Source organism: Scomber scombrus, chromosome 16 (genome assembly GCF_963691925.1).
Source record: "Scomber scombrus chromosome 16, fScoSco1.1, whole genome shotgun sequence".
NCBI lineage: Eukaryota > Metazoa > Chordata > Actinopteri > Scombriformes > Scombridae > Scomber > Scomber scombrus.
In genome coordinates this window covers 994,704-1,014,029 of record NC_084985.1, presented here as the reverse complement: position 1 = coordinate 1,014,029, position 19,326 = coordinate 994,704, and the positions used below count along the sequence as shown (strand labels likewise).

The 19,326-nt window shown below is 44.5% G+C and overlaps 1 protein-coding gene across 1 annotated transcript; it reads right to left on the bottom strand.

The window, feature by feature from the left end:
- Positions 1-16,410: 16,410 nt before the first annotated feature.
- LOC133996742 (uncharacterized) lies at positions 16,411-18,082 on the bottom strand. The gene is made up of 3 exons (XM_062436364.1): positions 17,871-18,082; positions 16,720-17,118; positions 16,411-16,508 (listed from the first exon to the last, which is right to left on the bottom strand). Exons 1-3 carry the CDS (start codon positions 18,043-18,045, stop codon positions 16,411-16,413), a joined length of 672 nt encoding a protein of 223 aa, XP_062292348.1. The 5' UTR covers positions 18,046-18,082.
- Between the last annotated feature and the right edge of the window lie 1,244 nt (positions 18,083-19,326).

Genomic DNA, 19,326 nt, shown 5'->3' with positions numbered 1-19,326 from the left:
TTTGTAAATTGAGTTTAACTACAAAAAATGACCCAAAAAGTAGTTGAAATACTCGACGCAGCACAAAATATGAATTTAGTTTAACTACAAGCAAGTTACAGCATATTGTAGTTAAGCTATGTAGTTCAACTACATGTAGTTTAAGTCTCCCCAACACTGCCTCTCCTCTGCTCTTCCTACTCCTACTCTATCAGACTCGGTCATTTTATAGGGCCACGATGCAGGATCGCTGATATTAAATGTCTGATCAGTCTCTGATCCATCCTGCCTAGACTATCTGACGGGGCAGCGAGCCCCTCCCGCTCCACTGTGACTCTCTTCTCTCTCACCGGTAGCCTGACTCTGTCCCTCCGTTGCGGGGCAGCTCTCCTGCATCACTCTCTCGGTCACCTGACTGCAGCTGGATCTCTCTCCTCTCTGACGGAGCTACCAAACTCAACTGTTTCTGTCAAAGATAACGTGTTGTGTCAGGCTTTTATACAAGCTAATGGACGTTAACATTAGCTGACCTGTTAGGTTACGTTACAAGGCTGCCGGTAAACGTTGGCTGCGCTGTTTCTTACCTTGCTCTACGTTGACTTTACTAGTTCCAGCTTCACCGTCACCACCTTTTTAAAAATATTTGTTTAGAAAATCTCTAAGGCCTCGATTTTCTTCTTCTTCTCTTCTTCTCTTTTCTTTACTTTTCTGAGCACCGGACTTGGGCTGACCGGACATTTTTAGCGTACTGAACTTCAAATGACAACATCAAATTTTGATCAGCGGCCAAACCATTTTTGTGTTGGGGGTGGGGGGGGGAGGTTCTTGACCACTATTTCAAGAGCGATTAGGAAGAAAACAATTACAAGCCTTTATGTAACTCAAATATTACACATCTTTCCACAGATAGGCCTATTTTGAAAAATTATTCCATAATTTAATGTGGGCCCAGTTCTGGCCCCGCCCCCTACCCTGGCCCCGGGACAACAGACCCGTTTGTCCCCCCCTATCGGCGGGCGTGAGCAGTATTACAGTAAAAGTACTGCAGTATTATGAGTGATGTAGTATGCAGTATTACAGTAAAAGTACTGCAGTATTATGAGTGATGTAGTATGCAGTATTACAGTAAAAGTACTGCAGTATTATGAGTGATGTAGTATGCAGTATTTCAGTAAAAGTACTGCAGTATTATGAGCGATGTAGTATGCAGTATTACAGTAAAAGTACTGCAGTATTATGAGTGATGTAGTATGCAGTATTACAGTAAAAGTACTGCAGTATTATGAGTGAAAAAAACATGTGAGAAGTTTAGTTATGAATGAGTCACTATGAGTCTGGTTAAAATGGGGCTAACTTGAGTATTTTTTCACTGCTGGGTAGATAAAATACTGTATTATAATAATGTAAGGTATTTTATATGGATATAATAATCCTGCATTATTTTATATTAAAATATTGATATTATATGAATATGGTGAAAGCAGATATGTTTTTTACATCCCTGATTAACATCACATAAAAGTGTCAAGCTTGGCTTAAAAAAATTAACTCATATTTCCACTTATTGTGTTTGTATTTCAGAGAGTCCTGCAGATGTTCAGCAGCTGTTAGAGAATAAAGAAGAGGTTCCCAGCTCCAGTCGGGACCACCAGGACCCAGATCCCCCACACGTTAAAGAGGAACAGGAGGAAGTCTGGACCAGTCAGGAGGGAGAGCAGCTTCAAGAACTGGAGGAGGCTGATATCACCAAGTTCATATTGACTCCTGTTCCTGTGAAGAGTGAAGATGATGAAGAGAAACCTCAGTCCTCACAGCTTCATCAAAGACTAACTGAGGAGATAAAAACAGAAGCTGATGGAGAGGACTGTGGAGGATCAGAACCAGACAGGAACTCACACCGAGATACACATTTACAACCTGATACTGATGACAAGACTTCAGACTCTTCTGAACGTGACACAGGGGAAAAACAATTTATCTGTAACAAAAGATTGAGATCAAGGTCACAGCTCAACCACAAGTGTGATCCTGAGTCATCACAAAATCCTCCCTGTAAAAAACGCAGGAAACAACTGAAATTCTGTAAATGCCCCGAGTGTGGGAAATGTTTTAAAACAAAGTCAAACATGATAAGGCACCAGAGAACCCACACAGGGGAGAAACCTTACAGCTGCTCAGCTTGTGGTAAACAATATAAAAGCAGAGGGGCTCTTAGTAGACACATTTTTTTTGATCATTCATGTCTGCGCTACCACATGAAATCTCACGCTGGAGAGAAATCATTTGATTGCCCAATGTGTGGTAAAAAATTTGCATACAAAGTACATCTAGAGTCCCACATTAGAGTGCATATAGGGGACGAACCTACAGAAAGAGAAAGTCTGAGCCAATACATGGCATTACATACAGAGGTAAACGGGGAGGTAAAGAAGGACGACCCAGATCCTCCACACATTAAAGAGGAACAGGACGAAGTCAGGACCAGTCAGGAAGGAGAGCAGCTTCAAGAACTGGAAGAGGTTGATATCACCAAGTTCACATTCACTCCTGTTCCTGTGAAGAGTGAAGATGATGAAGAGAAACCTCAGTCCTCACAGCTTCATCAAACACTAACTGAGGAGATGGAAACAGAAGCTGAAGGAGAGGACTGTGGAGGATCAGAACCAGACAGGAACTCACATCCAGATGAACATTTACAACTATTTAGTGATGGCAACTCTCCAGAGTCTACGGAAACTGATGACAGTGATGATGATTGGACAGAAACAAATGAAGGTCAATCAGGTTTCAAGGGTCCAAAAAACAGTGAAGCTCCTGAGAATGACAATGGATCTCCAACAAAGGAACGACCCTTTCCTTGCTCGTATTGTGGTAAAAGATTTAGTCATAAGGGAAATTTGAAGAGACATATAAGAGACCACACTGGTGAAAGACCATTTCCTTGCTCTGGGTGTGATAAGTCTTTTAAAGATAGTGGATCACTAACGGCACACATGAGGTGTCACACCGGAGAGAAACCGTACAGCTGCTTATTCTGTGGGAAGAACTTCAGTGTGAGAGGAAGCATGACCAGACACATGAGAATCCACACAGGAGAGAAGCCATACACCTGCTCAGTGTGTAGTAAAAGTTTCCATGAGAAAGAACACCTTAACACACACATGAAATATCACACTGGGGAGAAACCGTTCAGTTGTTCTGTGTGTGGTAAAGGTTTTGTCCAGAAAACAGATTTAAAGAAACACATGAGAGTCCATACCGGAGAGGAACCGTACAGCTGTCCGTTCTCTGGAAAGTGCTGCGCTGAAAAAGGAGACTTGACCAAACACATGAGAGTCCACACCGGAGAAAAACCATTCAGCTGCAATATTTATGGTAAAAGTTGTGCTCAGAAGGGGAGCGTGAGGATTCACAGTATGGACCAGGAGGACCCAGATCCTCCACATATTAAAGAGAAACAGGAGGAAGTCTGGACCAGTCAGGAGGGAGAGCAGCTTCACGGACCGGAGGAGGCTGATATCAAGTTCACATTCTCTCCTGTTCCTGTGAAGAGTGAAGATGATGAAGAGAAACCTCAGTCCTCACAGCTTCATCAAACACTAACTGAGGAGATAAAAACAGAAGCTGAAGGAGAGGACTGTGGAGGATCAGAAGCAGACAGGAACTCACATCCAGATACACATTTACTACCTGATACTGATGACAAGACTTCAGACTTTTCTAAACTTGAAACTGACGGCAGTGATCTTTGGAAAGGGACAAGACAACATCCATCAGTCTCTGACACTCATGTGAGGTGTAAGACTGACAGGAAACAATTAAACCCCTCTGAGAACGATAAAGCTTTTACAGATAGAGAAAGTCTGAGTCAATACATGGCATTACATACAGAGGTAAACAGGGAGGTAAAGAAGGAGGACACAGATCGCCCACACATGAAAGAGGAACAGGAGGAAGTCTGGACCAATCAGGAGGGAGATCACCTTCAAGGACTGGAGGAGGTTGATATCACCAAGTTCATATTGACTCCTGTTCCTGTGAAGAGTGAAGATGATGAAGAGAAACCTCAGTCCTCACAGCTTCATCAAACACTAACTGAGGAGATAAAAACAGAAGCTGATGGAGAGGACTGTGTAGGATCAGAACCAGACAGGAACTCACATCCAGATAGACATTTACTACCTGATACTGATGACAAGATGTCTTACTCTAATGAACCTGACACAGGTGAGAAACAATGTATCTGCAGTGCCTGTAACAAAAGATTCAGATCAAAGTCACAGCTCCTATACCACAAGTGTGATCCTGAATCATCACAAAAGCATCACCGTATGGAACCGAAGAAATTCTGTGAATGCTCCGAGTGTGGAAAACAATTTAGATATAACTCACGCCTGATTGAGCACCAAAGAACCCACACAGGGGAGAAACCTTTCAGCTGCTCAACTTGTGGTAAAAAATTTACAAGCAAAAGGGCTCTTTGGAAACACACGATAGATCAGTCAGGAGAGAAACCCTTCAAATGCTCAGTTTGTGGTGAGTTTTTTAATCATGTATGTCTGCGCTACCACATGAAATCTCACACTGGAGAGAAACCATTTGATTGCTCAATATGTGGTAAAAAATTTGAATACAAATCATATTTAGAGTCCCACATGACATTGCACACAGGGGACGAACCTTTTGGCTGCAGTGCCTGTAACAAAAGATTCAGATCAGCGTTTCATCACCAAAATCACAAGTGTGGTGATGAGTCATCACTAGAGCATTCCCGCATGAAAAGCAAGACACAAGTGAAGTGTTCTGAATGTGATGCAACATTTCCTTCCATTTCCCAACTCGATGCCCACATGAGGACACATAAGGGACTGCAAATGTATACTTGCTCTTATTGTGATCTCCTGTTTGGATGTGAAAGCCTTCTTGAGAAACATTTGACAGTCCATATAGGACAGACACTATACAGCTGCTCTGTTTGCAATGAGACCTTTAAACGCAGTGATACTCTTGTAGAACACATGAAACACCACACCAGCCCAGAGGAGTACCGATTCTGCTGCAGTGACTGTGGTGAAGGATATCGTTGGCAATATCAGCTGAAAATACACGAGTGTCCTGCTAAGTCATCTCAGCAAAGCACAACAGACTTTAAGAAAAATGACTGTGGAGAAGCACAACAATCCCAAACCTTAGATCCAGAGAGACATTCCAAACCAGATACTGACAAAAAGACTTTGGTATCTTATGAAACTAATGGCAGTGCTGACATTTCTTTTTGGAAAGAAACCAGGCAACATCAGTCAGGTATCACTTATCAGAGAAATAAAAACGTCTCTGTAAGTGATGAAGGATGTCGAACTGACATCAAACCATTTAGCAGCTCTGATGCCAAGCCCAACATTGAACCCAAGACTGTCAACAGTGTTCACAGAGATTTTTGCAAACAGACTAGACAACATCAGTCAGGTTTAAATGGTCTAGAAAATGAGACAGGCTCTGCAACTGCACACAGCTTCTCAATTTTTGGTAAAAAAATGACATATAAAGGAATCATGTCGCACATGGAAGTCCACTCAGGGAAGAAATCATTAAACTGTAGTGACTGTGGCCAAACATTCCTTGGTCAGTTTCAGCTCAAGACACACAAATGTTGTGGTGGGTCACTGCAGCAAAGCAAACCTGGCTTTAAAGAAGAGGACTGTGGAGGATCAGAACAAGCCAAGAAGTTGGATCCAGAGAGACATTCCAAACCAGATACTGATGAAAAGACTTTGGTATTTTTTGACACTAATGGCAGCGCTGACGTTTCTTTTTGGAAAGAAACCATTGATGAAGGATGTCAAACTGACAAGAAGCCATTCACTCCTGTTCCAATCAATAGTGAAGATGATGAAAAGAAACGATTAAACCCCTCTGAGAACGATAAAGCTTTTACAGAAAGAGAAAGTCTGAGCCAATACATGGCATTGCACACAGAGGTAAACAGGGAGTTAAAGAAGGAGGACCCAGATCCCCCACACATGAAAGAGGAACAGGAGGAACTCTGGACCAGTCAGGAGGGAGAGCAGCTTCAAGGACTGGAGGAGGTTGATATCGTCAAGTTCATATTGACTCCTGTTCCTGTGAAGAGTGAAGATGATGAAGAGAAACCTCAGTCCTCACAGCTTCATCCAACACTAACTGAGGAGATAAAAACAGAAGCTGATGGAGAGGACTGTGGAGGATCAGAACCAGACAAGAACTCACATCACACACAGGACTCTTCTGAACCTGACAGTGATGACAGTGATTTTTGGACACAGATTAGGCAAAGTCATGTTTAAACCCTATGAAAAATATTGTGACATTGAATGTGATGCTGACAAAGTTTGAGAGTCTTTTAACCCTCAACGGTTTTGAAGGATTTTTGAAAATGCACCAGAGAATGTCTGTAAGGTTTGAACTGTGAAAAATAATGAGCAATGAATCAATGTAACTATTTTAAATGCTTACATAAGACATAAATGTGCATCTTACATTAAAGAATCTGATATCTAGATCAGCTTCAGACTTTTCTTCATGTCTGGATCCATTACCTTGATAAAGGAAAATGCATGTTCATACATCATGTAAATGAATAGAGGATCAGTGTGATCAGATCTCAGAGTTGTAATGTTGGACAGTGCGACCCCCATTTCTGGGGGTTAATATTCACATAACAATCTAAGATATATAACCTTGAAATCTTTTTTATAAAGATTATTTGATTATTTTTATTATCAAATAATTTATCAGCGTTTCCCAAAGCCCAAGATGACATTGTCAAATGTCTTCTTTTCTCCACAACCCAAAAATATCTCTACTGTCATAGAGACTAAAGAAAACAGAGAATATTCACATTTATGAAGCTGGATTTTCCACTTTAAGATCACAATAGTTAATGATGAAGGAGGAAGGTACTAAGAGAGGAAGACAGGTTTTCCTATTGCAGAAACAAAACTTTATTCAATTCATCAAACTCTTGGGTTGAGTTGCCGACCTAATACCTTCACAAGCATTTCATTTTGCAGTGTTCCAAAGGAAAGTTCCTCATGAGTTTTATGAGTTCAGGTTCGTATAGATAACAGAGTGTTACTCTCATTTAGCCTGGGGGTTTTATTTCTTATTTGGGTCCAAGTGACCGTAGGCACCGTTTATGCTTTTAGTTCAGGCCATCATTTTTTTAGCATTTGGTCAGAAATGGTCTCTTAGAATGTTTTTCTGAGTCTGATGAGTATCATAGATCAGCCCCCAATTAGAAGGTTATAAAGGTCAGTCCTGCAGGCTGGGGGTCTGCTCTCATCAACTTTGGAATCCAGGTAAATCTGTTTCTTCTTAGGAATCAAAGATTAGTTAAACACAATTAAAGAACTTAAACTTAAATTCTTCCTACAAACACATGCTCAGTTTAAGATCTAGTTAAGATAAGATAAGATATTCCTTGATTAGTTTTATACCCAGGTACTTATAAGATGTCACCATGTCAGTGTCCGTTTCCCGGATGTTCCTTGGTGCCGGAGGGGAGAGTCTGAACCACCAGCTCTTTGGTCTTCCACACGTTAATCTGTAGGTGATTCCTCAGGCACCAGTCTACAAAGTCCTGGATCAGTTCTCTGTACTCTCTGTCGTCCCCATCTGTGATGAGGCTGATGATCGCAGAGTCATCAGAGAACTTCTGCAGGTGACAGGTGAGTGTGTTGTGTGAGAAGTCTGCAGTTTAGATGGTGAAGAGGAACGGAGCCAGGACAATTGTATCTGACACACAGTGCCGAGACCTCACATATACCCCTTTCACACCAAAGTCGGTTCAACTGCGAACCAGCTGAGAACCAGTTTGCTTTCCCACTGCTCAAGGTTCTTGCGGGGCCATGTAATGACGTTACCGCATACGCCAGTTATGTTCGCTGCTTTCCCATAAAGACTTGCGCCAACTCCGAAGCAACAACAACAATGGCAGATTAGTGTTTGTACAGCTGTTGCTCCTGGCTTGCATCCAAACACTGCAGATACAACGTATTTGTGCTGCTCTACAGGATTGAGATGGTTGTTAACCTTTGTTGTTAGCCGGCAGAGCACAGCTAACGCACAACGCATGAATTTCACCATCAGTCAAATGTTCAAGGGATAATTCATTCCTTATCTATTCACCACGCGGTCTTGTTTGTTGTGGTTGGTCTCAATAACCCTGCCCCCTGCCCCCTAACGTAAGCGGTTCTTTCTTCTAGTCCAGCAAAGAACTGGTGCCACTCTGGAACCAGTTTTTTTGGCCCGCAGCCAGTTCTTTGTCTGTGTGAACAGGAAAACTGGTTCCAAATTAAGCACTGAAACTGCTTTGGTGTGAAAGGGGGTAATACTGTGGACGGTTAGTGGGGTAGTCCAGGATCCAGGATGTGAGGTGCTGGTCCACTCCTGTGTGCTCCAGCTGGTCCCTCAGGAGGACAGGATGTTTTATATTTAAAGCACTGGAGAAATAAAAAAACATGATCCTCACAGTGCTCCCAGGCTTCTCCAGATGAGAAAGAGCTCTGTGTAGGAGGAAGATGAGGGCGAGATAAGTGTCGTAGTTAGAGGGGTGTAGCTGAGTGGGGGATGGGGAGGCATACTGGAGGTGCCAACGAGGGGGGTTGCAGCACTGATGACTGGACCGGGGGAGGGGCAGATGTCTGCTCAAACTTGTTGAAGAATGAGTTCAGTTGGAGAGAGAGATCTGATTTGACTTCTTTTAAATCAACTCCTATTTCAGTATTCTACAACTTACATGGTTGTTATTTAAAAATTATAACTGCAATATATTATTTTCTTCTCCTCTCCCTGAGCTACTACCTTATCGTGGTGGAGGGGTTTGCGTGTCCCAATGACCTCAGGAGCTCAGTTGACAGGGGCTTTTATGTCCCTGGTAGGGTCTCCCATGGCAAACAGGTCCGGGGGGAGGGACCAGACAAAGGATAGCTCAAAAGACCCCTTATGATGATTTCGATAAATGGTCTTCCGTGTCCCTCGCCCGGACGTGGGTTACCGGGGCCCCCCCCTGGAGCCAGGCCTGGGGGTGGGGCTCGGTGGCGAGCGCCTGGTGGCCGGGCCTTCGCCCATGGGGCCCGGCCGGGCACAGCCCGAAGAGGGGACATGGGACCCCCCTCCCACAGACTCACCACCAGTGGGAGGGGCCAAAGGGGTCAGGTGCACTGTGAGCTGGGCGAAGGCGGGGACCTTGGCGGTCCTATCCTCGGCTGCAGAAGCTAGCTCTAGGGACGTGGAATGTCACCTCTCTGGTGGGGAAGGAGCCTGAGCTGGTTCGCGAGGTTGATAAGTTCCGGATAGAAATAATCGGTCTCACCTCGACGCATAACAAAGGCTCTGGAACCAGTCTTCTCGAGAGGAGTTGGACTCTCTTCCACTCTGGAGTTGCCACTGAAGAGAGGCGCCGGGCATGGGTGGCAATACTTATTGCCCCCCGGGCCGGTGCCTGTATGTTGGAGTTCACCCCGGTAGACGAGAGGGTAGCCTCCCTCCGCCTTCGGGTGGGAGGATGGATCCTGACTGTTGTTTGTGCCTATGGTCCAAACAGCAGTTCAGAGTATCCACCCTTTTTGGACTCCTTGGAGGGGGTGCTGGAAAGTAGTCCCTCTTGGGATTCCCTCGTTCTGCTGGGGGACTTCAACACTCACGTTGGCAGCAACAGTGAAACCTGGAGGGGTGTGATTGGGAGGAACGGCCCCCCCGATCTGAACCCGATTGGTGTTCTGTTATTGAACTTCTGTGCTCGTCACAGATTGTCCATAACAAACACCATGTTCAAGCATAAGTGTGTCCATATGTCCACTTGGCACCAGGACACCCTAGGCCGCAGTTCGATGATTGTTTTGACTTTGTAGTCGCGTCGTCGGACTTGCGGCCGCATGTCTTGGACACACGGGTGAAGAGAGGGGCGGAGCTGTCAACTGATCACCACCTGGTGGTGAGTTGGCTACGATGGTGGGGGAGGATGCCGGTCAGACCTGGAAGATCCAAACGTATTGTGAGGGTCTGCTGGGAACGTCTGGCAGAGTCTCCTGTCAGAGAGAGTTTCAACTCCCACCTCCGGGAGAGCTTTGACCGTGTGGGAGGCGGGGGACATTGAGTCCGAGTAGGCCATGTTCCATGCCTCCATTGTTAAGGCGGCAGACCGGAGCTGTGGTGTCCTGCCGTGGCGGCAATCCCCCAACCCTCTGGTGGACACCGGTTAGGTGAGGCCATGGAAAACGACTTTTCCGGACGGCTTCGAAGAGGTTCTGGACCACCATCTGGCGTCACAGGAGGGGGAAGCAGTGCATCGTCAACACTGTGTGCGGTGGGGACGGTGCGCTGCTGACCTCGACACAGGACATTGTTGATCGGTGGAAGGAATACTTCGAAGACCTCCTCAATCCCACCGACACGCCTTCCGGTAAGGAAGCAGGGCCTGGGGACTCGGGTGTGGGCTCTCCTATCTCTAGGGCTGAGGTCGCTGAGGTGGTCAAAAGGCTCCTCGGTGGCACGATGGTGGGGGAGGATGCCGGTCAGACCTGGAAGACCCAAACATATTGTGAGGGTCTGCTGGGAACGTCTGGCAGTCTCCTGTCAGAGAGAGTTTCAACTCCCACCTCCGGGAGAGCTTTGACCGTGTGGGAGGCGGGGGACATTGAGTCCGAGTGGGCCATGTTCCGTGCCTCCATTGTTAAGGCGGCAGACCGGAGCTGTGGTGTCCTGCCGTGGCGGCAATCCCCCAACCCTCTGGTGGACAACGGTTAGGTGAGGCCATGGAAAACGACTATTCCGGACGGCTTCGAAGAGGTTCTGGACCACCATCTGGCGTCTCAGGAGGGGGAAGCAGTGCATCGTCAACACTGTGTACGGTGGGGACGGTGCGCTGCTGACCTCGACTCAGGACATTGTTGATCGGTGGAAGGAATACTTCGAAGACCTCCTCAATCCCACCGACACGCCTTCCGGTAAGGAAGCAGGGCCTGGGGACTCGGGTGTGGGCTCTCCTATCTCTAGGGCTGAGGTCGCCGAGGCGGTCAAAAGGCTCCTCGGTGGCAGGGCCCCGGGGGTGGATTAGATGGATGTTGTGGGGCTGTCATGGTTGAGACGACTCTGCAGCATCGCGTGGACATTGGTGGCAGTGCCCCTGGATTGGCACACTGGGGTGGTGGTCCCTCTTTTTAAGAAGGGGGACCGGAGGGTGTGCTCCAACTATAGGGGGATCACACTCCTCAGCCTCCCTGGTAAGGTTTATTCGGGGGTGCTTGAGAGGAGGGTCCGTCGGATAGTCGAACCTCGGATTCAAGAGGAGCAGTGTGGTTTTCGTCCAGGCCGTGGAACTGTGGACCAGCTCTACACCCTCTGCAGGATCCTTGAGGGTGCATGGGAGTTTGCCCAACCAGTCCACATGTGTTTTGTGGACTTAGAGAAGGCATTCAACCGTGCCGGCCGGGATGAGAATCAGTACCTCCAAATCCGAGTCCATGGTCCTCAACCGGAAAAGGATGGAGTGCACTCTCCAGGTTGGGGATGAGATCCTGCCCCAAGTGGAGGAGTTCAAGTACCTCGGGATCTTGTTCACGAGTGAGGGAAGGATGGAGCGTGAGAACGACAGGCGGATCGGTGCGGCGTCTGCAGTAATGCGGACTCTGCACAGATCCGTCAAGGTGAAGAGAGAACTGAGCCTAAAGGCGAAGCTCTCGATTTACCAGTCAATCTTCGTTCCTACCCTCACCTATGGTCATGAGCTTTGGGTAGTGACCAAAAGAACAAGATCGCGGGTACAAGTGGCCGAAATGAGCTTCCTCCGTAGGGTGGCTGGGCTCTCCCTTAGAGATAGGGTGAGAAGCTCAGTCATCCGGGAGGAGCTCAGAGTAGACCCGCTGCTCCTCCACGTTGAGAGGAGCCAGATGAGGTGACTCGGGCATCTAGTTAGGATGCCTCCCGGACGCCTCCCTGGTGAGGTGTTCAGGACACGTCCCACCGGTAGGAGATCCCGGGGAAGACCCAGGACACGCTGGAGAGGCTATGTCTCTCGGCTGGCCTGGAAACGCCTCGTGATTCCCCGGGAAGAGCTGGATGAAGTGGCTTGAATAACAAACCATGGATTAACCCTGACATAAAGTCCTTAGGTCAAGAAATGAGGAGGAGCTGAAGGCTGTGCAGAGCTGAGGAGAAAGATCAAGGAGGGGAAATGTTGCTACAGGAGGAAGATGGAGGATCTGCTGCAGCAGAGCAACATCAGCGGAGTTTGACCACAGGGAACCCAACTCCCAGGCTGGGGGCAACCAACAGTGGGTGAATGATCTGAACTCATTCTTCAACAGGTTTGAACAGACAGCTGCCCCTCCCCCGGTCCAGTCATCAGTGCTGCAACCCCCCTCGTTGGCAACTCCAGTATGCTTCCCCATCCCCCCACTCAGCTACACCCCTCTAACTACGACACAAATCTCACCGTCATCTTCCTCCTGCACAGAGCGCTTTCTCATCTGGAGAAGCCTGGGAGCACTATGTGGATCATGTTTTTTTATTTCTCCAGTGCTTTCAACATAAAACATCCTGTCCTCCTGAGGCAAGACAAGACAGACAAGGAAACTCAGCTGGAGCACACAGGAGTGGTCCAGCACCTCATATCCTGGATCCTGGACTACCTCACAAACCGTCCACAGTATGTGAGTATGTCCTGGCTCCGTTCTTCTTCACCATCTACACTGCAGACTTCTCACACAACACACTCACCTGTAACCTGCAGAAGTTCTCTGATGACTCTGCGATCATCAGCCTCATCACAGATTCCAAAGTTGATGAGAGCAGACCCCCAGCCTGCAGGACTGACCTTTATAACCTTCTAAGTGGGGGCTGATCTATGATACTCATCAGACTCAGAAAAACATTCTAAGAGACCATTTCTGACCAAATGCTAAAAAAAATGATGGCCTGAACTAAAAGCATATAACGGTGCCTACGGTCACTTGGACCCAAATAAGACATAAAACCCCAGGCTAAATGAGACTAACACTCTGTTATCTATACAAACCTGAGCTCATAAAACTCATGAGGAACTTTCTTGTTACCCGTCTTCCTCTCTTAGTACTTTCCTCCTTCATCATTAACTATTGTGATAATCAATTCATTGTTTGAAGTGATTCTTAAAGGGGAAAAAATCCAGCTTCATAAATGTGAATATTCTCTGTTTTCTTTAGTCTATATGACAGTAGAGATATTTTTGGGTTGTGGAGAAAAGAAGACATTTGACAATGTCATCTTGGGCTTTGGGAAACGCTGATAAATTATTTGATAATGTAATATACATCTTAGATTGTTATGTGAATATTAACCCCCAGAAATGGGGGTCGCACTGTCCAACATTACAACTCTGAGATCTGATCACACTGATCCTCTATTCATTTACATGATGTATGAACATGCATTTTCCTTTATCAAGGTAATGGATCCAGACATGAAGAAAAGTCTGAAGCTGATCTAGATATCAGATTCTTTAATGTAAGATGCACATTTATGTCTTATGTAAGCATTTAAAATAGTTACATTGATTCATTGCTCATTATTTTTCACAGTTCAAACCTTACAGACATTCTCTGGTGCATTTTCAAAAATCCTTCAAAACCGTTGAGGGTTAAAAGACTCTCAAACTTTGTCAGCATCACATTCAATGTCACAATATTTTTCATAGGGTTTAAACATGACTTTGCATAATCTGTGTCCAAAAATCACTGTCATCACTGTCAGGTTCAGAAGAGTCTAAAGTCTTGTCATCAGTATCAGGTAGTAAATGTCTATCTGGATGTGAGTTCCTGTCTGGTTCTGATCCTCCACAGTCCTCTCCATCAGCTTCTGTTTTTATCTCCTCAGTTAGTGTTTGATGAAGCTGTGAGGACTGAGGTTTCTCTTCATCATCTTCACTCTTCACAGGAACAGGAGTCAATATGAACTTGGTTATATCAACCTCCTCCAGCCCTTGAAGGGGATCTCCCTCCTGATTGGTCCAGACTTCCTCCTGTTCCTCTTTAATGTGTGGGGGATCTGGGTCGTCCTTCTTTAACTCCCTGTTTACCTCTGTGTGTAATGCCATGTATTGGCTCAGACTTTCTCTTTCTGTAAAAGCTTTATCGTTCTCAGAGGGGTTTAATCGTTTCTTCTCATCATCTTCACTCTTGATTGGAACAGGAGTGAATGGCTTCTTGTCAGTTTGACATCCTTCATCAATGGTTTCTTTCCAAAAAGAAATGTCAGCGCTGCCATTAGTTTCATGAGATACCAAAGTCTTTTCATCAGTATCTGGTTTGGAATGTCTCTCTGGATCCAACTTCTTGGCTTGTTCTGATCCTCCACAGTCCTCTTCTTTAAAGCCAGGTTTGCTTTGCTGCAGTGACCCACCACAACATTTGTGTGTCTTGAGCTGAAACTGACCAAGGAATGTTTGGCCACAGTCACTACAGTTTAATGATTTCTTCCCTGAGTGGACTTCCATGTGCGACATGATTCCTTTATATGTCATTTTTTTACCAAAAATTGAGAAGCTGTGTGCAGTTGCAGAGCCTGTCTCATTTTCTAGACCATTTAAACCTGACTGATGTTGTCTAGTCTGTTTGCAAAAATCTCTGTGAACACTGTTGACAGTCTTGGGTTCAATGTTGGGCTTGGCATCAGAGCTGCTAAATGGTTTGATGTCAGTTCGACATCCTTCATCACTTACAGAGACGTCTTTATTTCTCTGATAAGTGATACCTGACTGATGTTGCCTGGTTTCTTTCCAAAAAGAAACGTCAGCGCTGCCATTAGTTTCATAAGATACCAAAGTCTTTTTGTCAGTATCTGGTTTGGAATGTCTCTCTGGATCTAAGGTTCGGGATTGTTGTGCTTCTCCACAGTCATTTTTCTTAAAGTCTGTTGTGCTTTGCTGAGATGACTTAGCAGGACACTCGTGTATTTTCAGCTGATATTGCCAACGATATCCTTCACCACAGTCACTGCAGCAGAATCGGTACTCCTCTGGCCTGGTGTGGTGTGTCATGTGTTCTACAAGAGTATCACTGCGTAGTTTCTCTCCTATATGGACTCTCAAATGTTTCTCAAGAAGGCTTTCACACCCAAACAGGAGATTACAAAAAGAGCAAGTATACACTTTCAGTCCCTTATGTGTCCTCATGTGAACATCGAGTTGGGAGATGGAACGAAAGGTTGCATCACATTCAGAACACTTCACTTGTGTCTTGCATTTCCTGCGGGAATGCTCTAGTGATGACTCATCAGCACACTTGTGATTTTGGAGATCAAACGCTGATCTGAATCTTTTGTTACAGGCACTGCAGCCAAAAGGTCCGTCGCCTGTGTGCAATGTCATGTGGGACTCTAGATGTAGTTTGTATGCAAATTTTTTACCACATATTGAGCAGTCAAATGGTTTCTCTCCAGCGTGAGATTTCATGTGGTAGCGCAGACATACATGATACAAAAACTTACCACAAACTGAGCATTTGAAGGGTTTCTCTCTTGCCTGAACTTTCATGTGTTTCCAAGAAGCCCTTTTGTTTTTAAATCTTTGACCACAAGCTGAGCAGCTGTAAGGTTTCTCCCCTGCGTGGGTTCTCTGGTGCAATATCAGGTTTGACTTATATCTAAATGTTCTTCCACACTCAAGGCATTCACAGAATTTCCCTGGTTTCTTGTGTTTTTTACTGGGATGATTTTGTGATGACTCAGGATCACAGTTGTGGTTGAGCTGTGTACTTTTGTTCCAGATAGATTGTTTTTCCCCTGTTTCAGGTTCAGAAGAGTCTGAAGTCTTGTCATCAGTATCAGGTTGTAAATGTGTATCTGGATGTGAGTTCCTGTCTGGTTCTGATCCTCCACAGTCCTCTCCATCAGCTTCTGTTTTTATCTCCTCAGTTAGTGTTTGATGAAGCTGTGAGGACTGAGGTTTCTCTTCATCATCTTCACTCTTCACAGGAACAGGAGTCAATATGAACTTGGTTATATCAACCTCCTCCAGCCCTTGAAGGGGATCTCCCTCCTGATTGGTCCAGACTTCGTCCTGTTCCTCTTTAATGTGTGGAGGATCTGGGTCGTCCTTCTTTACCTCCCTGTTTACCCCTGTATATAATGCCATGTATTGGCTCAGACTTTCTCTTTCTGTAGGTTCGTCCCCTATATGCACTCTAATGTGGGACTCTAGATGTACTTTGTATGCAAATGTTTTACCACACATTGGGCAATCAAATGGTTTCTCTCCAGTGTGAGATTTCATGTGTTTACTAAGAGCCACTCTGTTTGTATATTTTTTACCACAAGCTGAGCAGCTGTAAGGTTTCTTCCCTGTGTGGGTTCTCTGGTCCAATATCAGGTTTGACTTTTTTCTAAATTTTTTTCCACGCTCTGGGTATTCACATAATCTCAGTGGTTTCTTGCCTTTTTTACGGTCTTTAAGGGGATACTTTTGTGATGCCTCAGGATCACACTTGTGGTATAGGAGCTGTAACCTTGATCCGAATCTTTTGATACAAACAATGCAGAGAAAAGGTCCGTTCACTGCGTGGATTCTCTGGTGCTCAATCATGACTGACTTTGTTTTAAAACATTTCCCACACTCGGGGCATTTACAGAATTTCAGTTTTTTCCTGCGTTTTTTACAGGGAGGATTTTGTGATGACTCAGGATCACACTTGTGGTTGAGCTGTGACCTTGATCTCAATCTTTTGTTACAGATAAATTGTTTTTCCCCTGTGACACGTTCAGAAGAGTCTGAAATCTTGTCATCAGTATCAGGTTGTAAATGTGTATCTGGATGTGAGTTCCTGTCTGGTTCTGATCCTCCACAGTCCTCTCCATCAGCTTCTGTTTTTATCTCCTCAGTTAGTGTTTGATGAAGCTGTGAGGACTGAGGTTTCTCTTCATCATCTTCACTCTTCACAGGAACAGGAGTCAATATGAACTTGGTGATATCAACCTCCTCCAGTTCTTGAAGCTGCTCTCCCTCCTGACTGGTCCAGACTTCCTCCTGTTCCTCTTTAATGTGTGAAGAATCTGGGTCCTGGTGGTCCCGACTGGAGCTGGGAAGCTCTTCTTTATTCTCTAACAGCTGCTGAACATCTGCAGGACTCTCTGAAATACAAACACATTAAGTGGAAATATGAGTTAATTTTTAAGCCAAGCTTGACACTTTTATGTGATGTTAATCAGGGATGTAAAAAACATATCTGCTTTCACCATATTCATATAATATCAATATTTTAATATAAAATAATGCAGGATTATTATATCCATATAAAATACCTTACATTATTGTAATACAGTATTTTATCTACCCAGCAGTGAAAAAATACATAAATTAGCCCCATTTTAACCAGACTCATAGTGACTCATTCATAACTAAACTTCTCACATGTTTTTTTTAACTGTATCACTCATAATACTGCAGTACTTTTACTGTAATACTGCATACTGTATTGCTCATAATACTGCAGTACTTTTACTGTAATACTGCATACTACATCGCTCATAATACTGCAGTACTTTTACTGTAATACTGCATACTACATCACTCATAATACTGCAGTACTTTTACTGTAATACTGCATACTACATCACTATAATACTGCAGTACTTTTACTGTAATACTGCATACTACATCGCTCATAATACTGCATACTACATCGCTCATAATACTGCAGTACTTTTACTGTAATACTGCATACTACATCACTCATAATACTGCAGTACTTATACTGTAGTAGTATATTTCCTGCAGTACTTTTGCTAGTAATGCAGTATTATCTTCATACAGAGAATAATCAGTATATATAACAGGCAGTGATAAAGATCATCAGAACAATGGCAGCAGAAAGAAAACCAACCTGCTCTCAGCAGCTTCACGTCGGGGTGTAAAACCAAATCCAGTAGTTTCCGTTTGTGATCGATCTCCTTTTCAACTCCAGATATTGATTCCTCGAAATGTTCAAACAGATCAGCGCGAGCTTCATTTATCAGCCGCCGTTTGAATAAATCTTTAAGTTCCTGAAATCTAGACATTCTCCACAGATCGTAGAGTCAAAGAAGAGAAAACTACACTCTGAACTTCTTCTCTTATTTACATCGTTATCTGTTCCGACAAAGCGCGCCAAGACCCGGAAACAAAAACTTAACTTCCGGGACCGGTATACTCCACTGGCCTTCAGAGTAAAAGCAAAAGGCTTCTGACTGTTTTAGACGCATTTGAAAAATTGTGCAGCACTGTGCCAGAGAGACCTGTCCATTTCTCAAGTTGATTAAAATGCCATAATAAATTGTATCATATTGAGAACTAAACAGAAACAGGTCAGCAACAATGTTTGAATCAGTTAAAAATATCAGGTCATTTAGAGTAGTTTCAGTACTATGCTTGATCTGATAGCCAGACTGGAATTTAACTCATATATTATTACTGTTCAGATGACGTAGTAAATACGATCTTATCAAGAAGTTTACTAAGAAAGGGAAGATTTAAGATAGGCCTGTAAGGTCCAGGTTGAGCAGAGGTTTTACCAGTGCTGTTTTAAAAGCAGAGGGGGGAACCCTGATTGCAGACACATGTTGATTGTTGCTGTTGTTTCATGAGAGAGGCACTGGAAGCTGGATTTAAATAGTATGGTAGGAACGGGGTGTAGCGCACATGTGGATGATAATGACACCAGTTTCATGATCTGTTGTCCTGTAAATCCCAAACACCTGTTGATTCTGTACCACAGGATCTAATGGTGTCAATTATTTCTTTAAAAAAATCATTTACATTCCTGACATTTGAACTGAGGCTCCATCATTTGAACTGCAAGCTGAAGATGGGTTCAAAAGAGGGTCAATCATGGAAATGAGGACTTTGGGGTTGTATTTGTTTTCAAGAACGATTATTTAGAAATTGACTTGTCTTTCTATTCTGACAGCATGATTGAAAATTCTCATTTGAAACTTTTATTTACTTTTTCTCCCCAGTCTCTTGGCCCTGTTACAGTTTCTTTTAAGTTGACACAAAGCAGTAGTTTTCCAAGGTAATTTGCAGCTTAACTGTATTTTTTTAATCCTTGGAGGAGCAACAGTGTCAAAGAAGACTTCAATTTATCGCTAAAACCATGAACTAAGACATTGAACTACTAGCAGTTAGTATGAGGCCTGACTATCTGCTGAGAGAATTCACTGGACTTGTTTTATGCCAACACTAAGGAGGAATACAGTTCATCACCCCTCCCTCCCCTGAGAAGACCAGACCACAACCTGGCAACAAGCCGTCACCCGCACAGTTATGTGATGGTCTGATGAAGCTGATGAGGCCCTGAAGGA

Coding starts and splice junctions, on each gene's coding strand:
- LOC133996742 (XM_062436364.1), bottom strand. CDS start 18,045: ATGTCTAGATTTCAGGAACTTAAAGATTTATTCAAACGGCGGCTGATA. Junction 17,119..17,870: donor CGTGAAGCTGCTGAGAGCAG/GTTGGTTTTCTT, acceptor TTTGTATTTCAG/AGAGTCCTGCAGATGTTCAG. Junction 16,509..16,719: donor AGGGGAAAAACAATTTATCT/GTAACAAAAGAT, acceptor TTGTATCAAAAG/ATTCGGATCAAGGTTACAGC.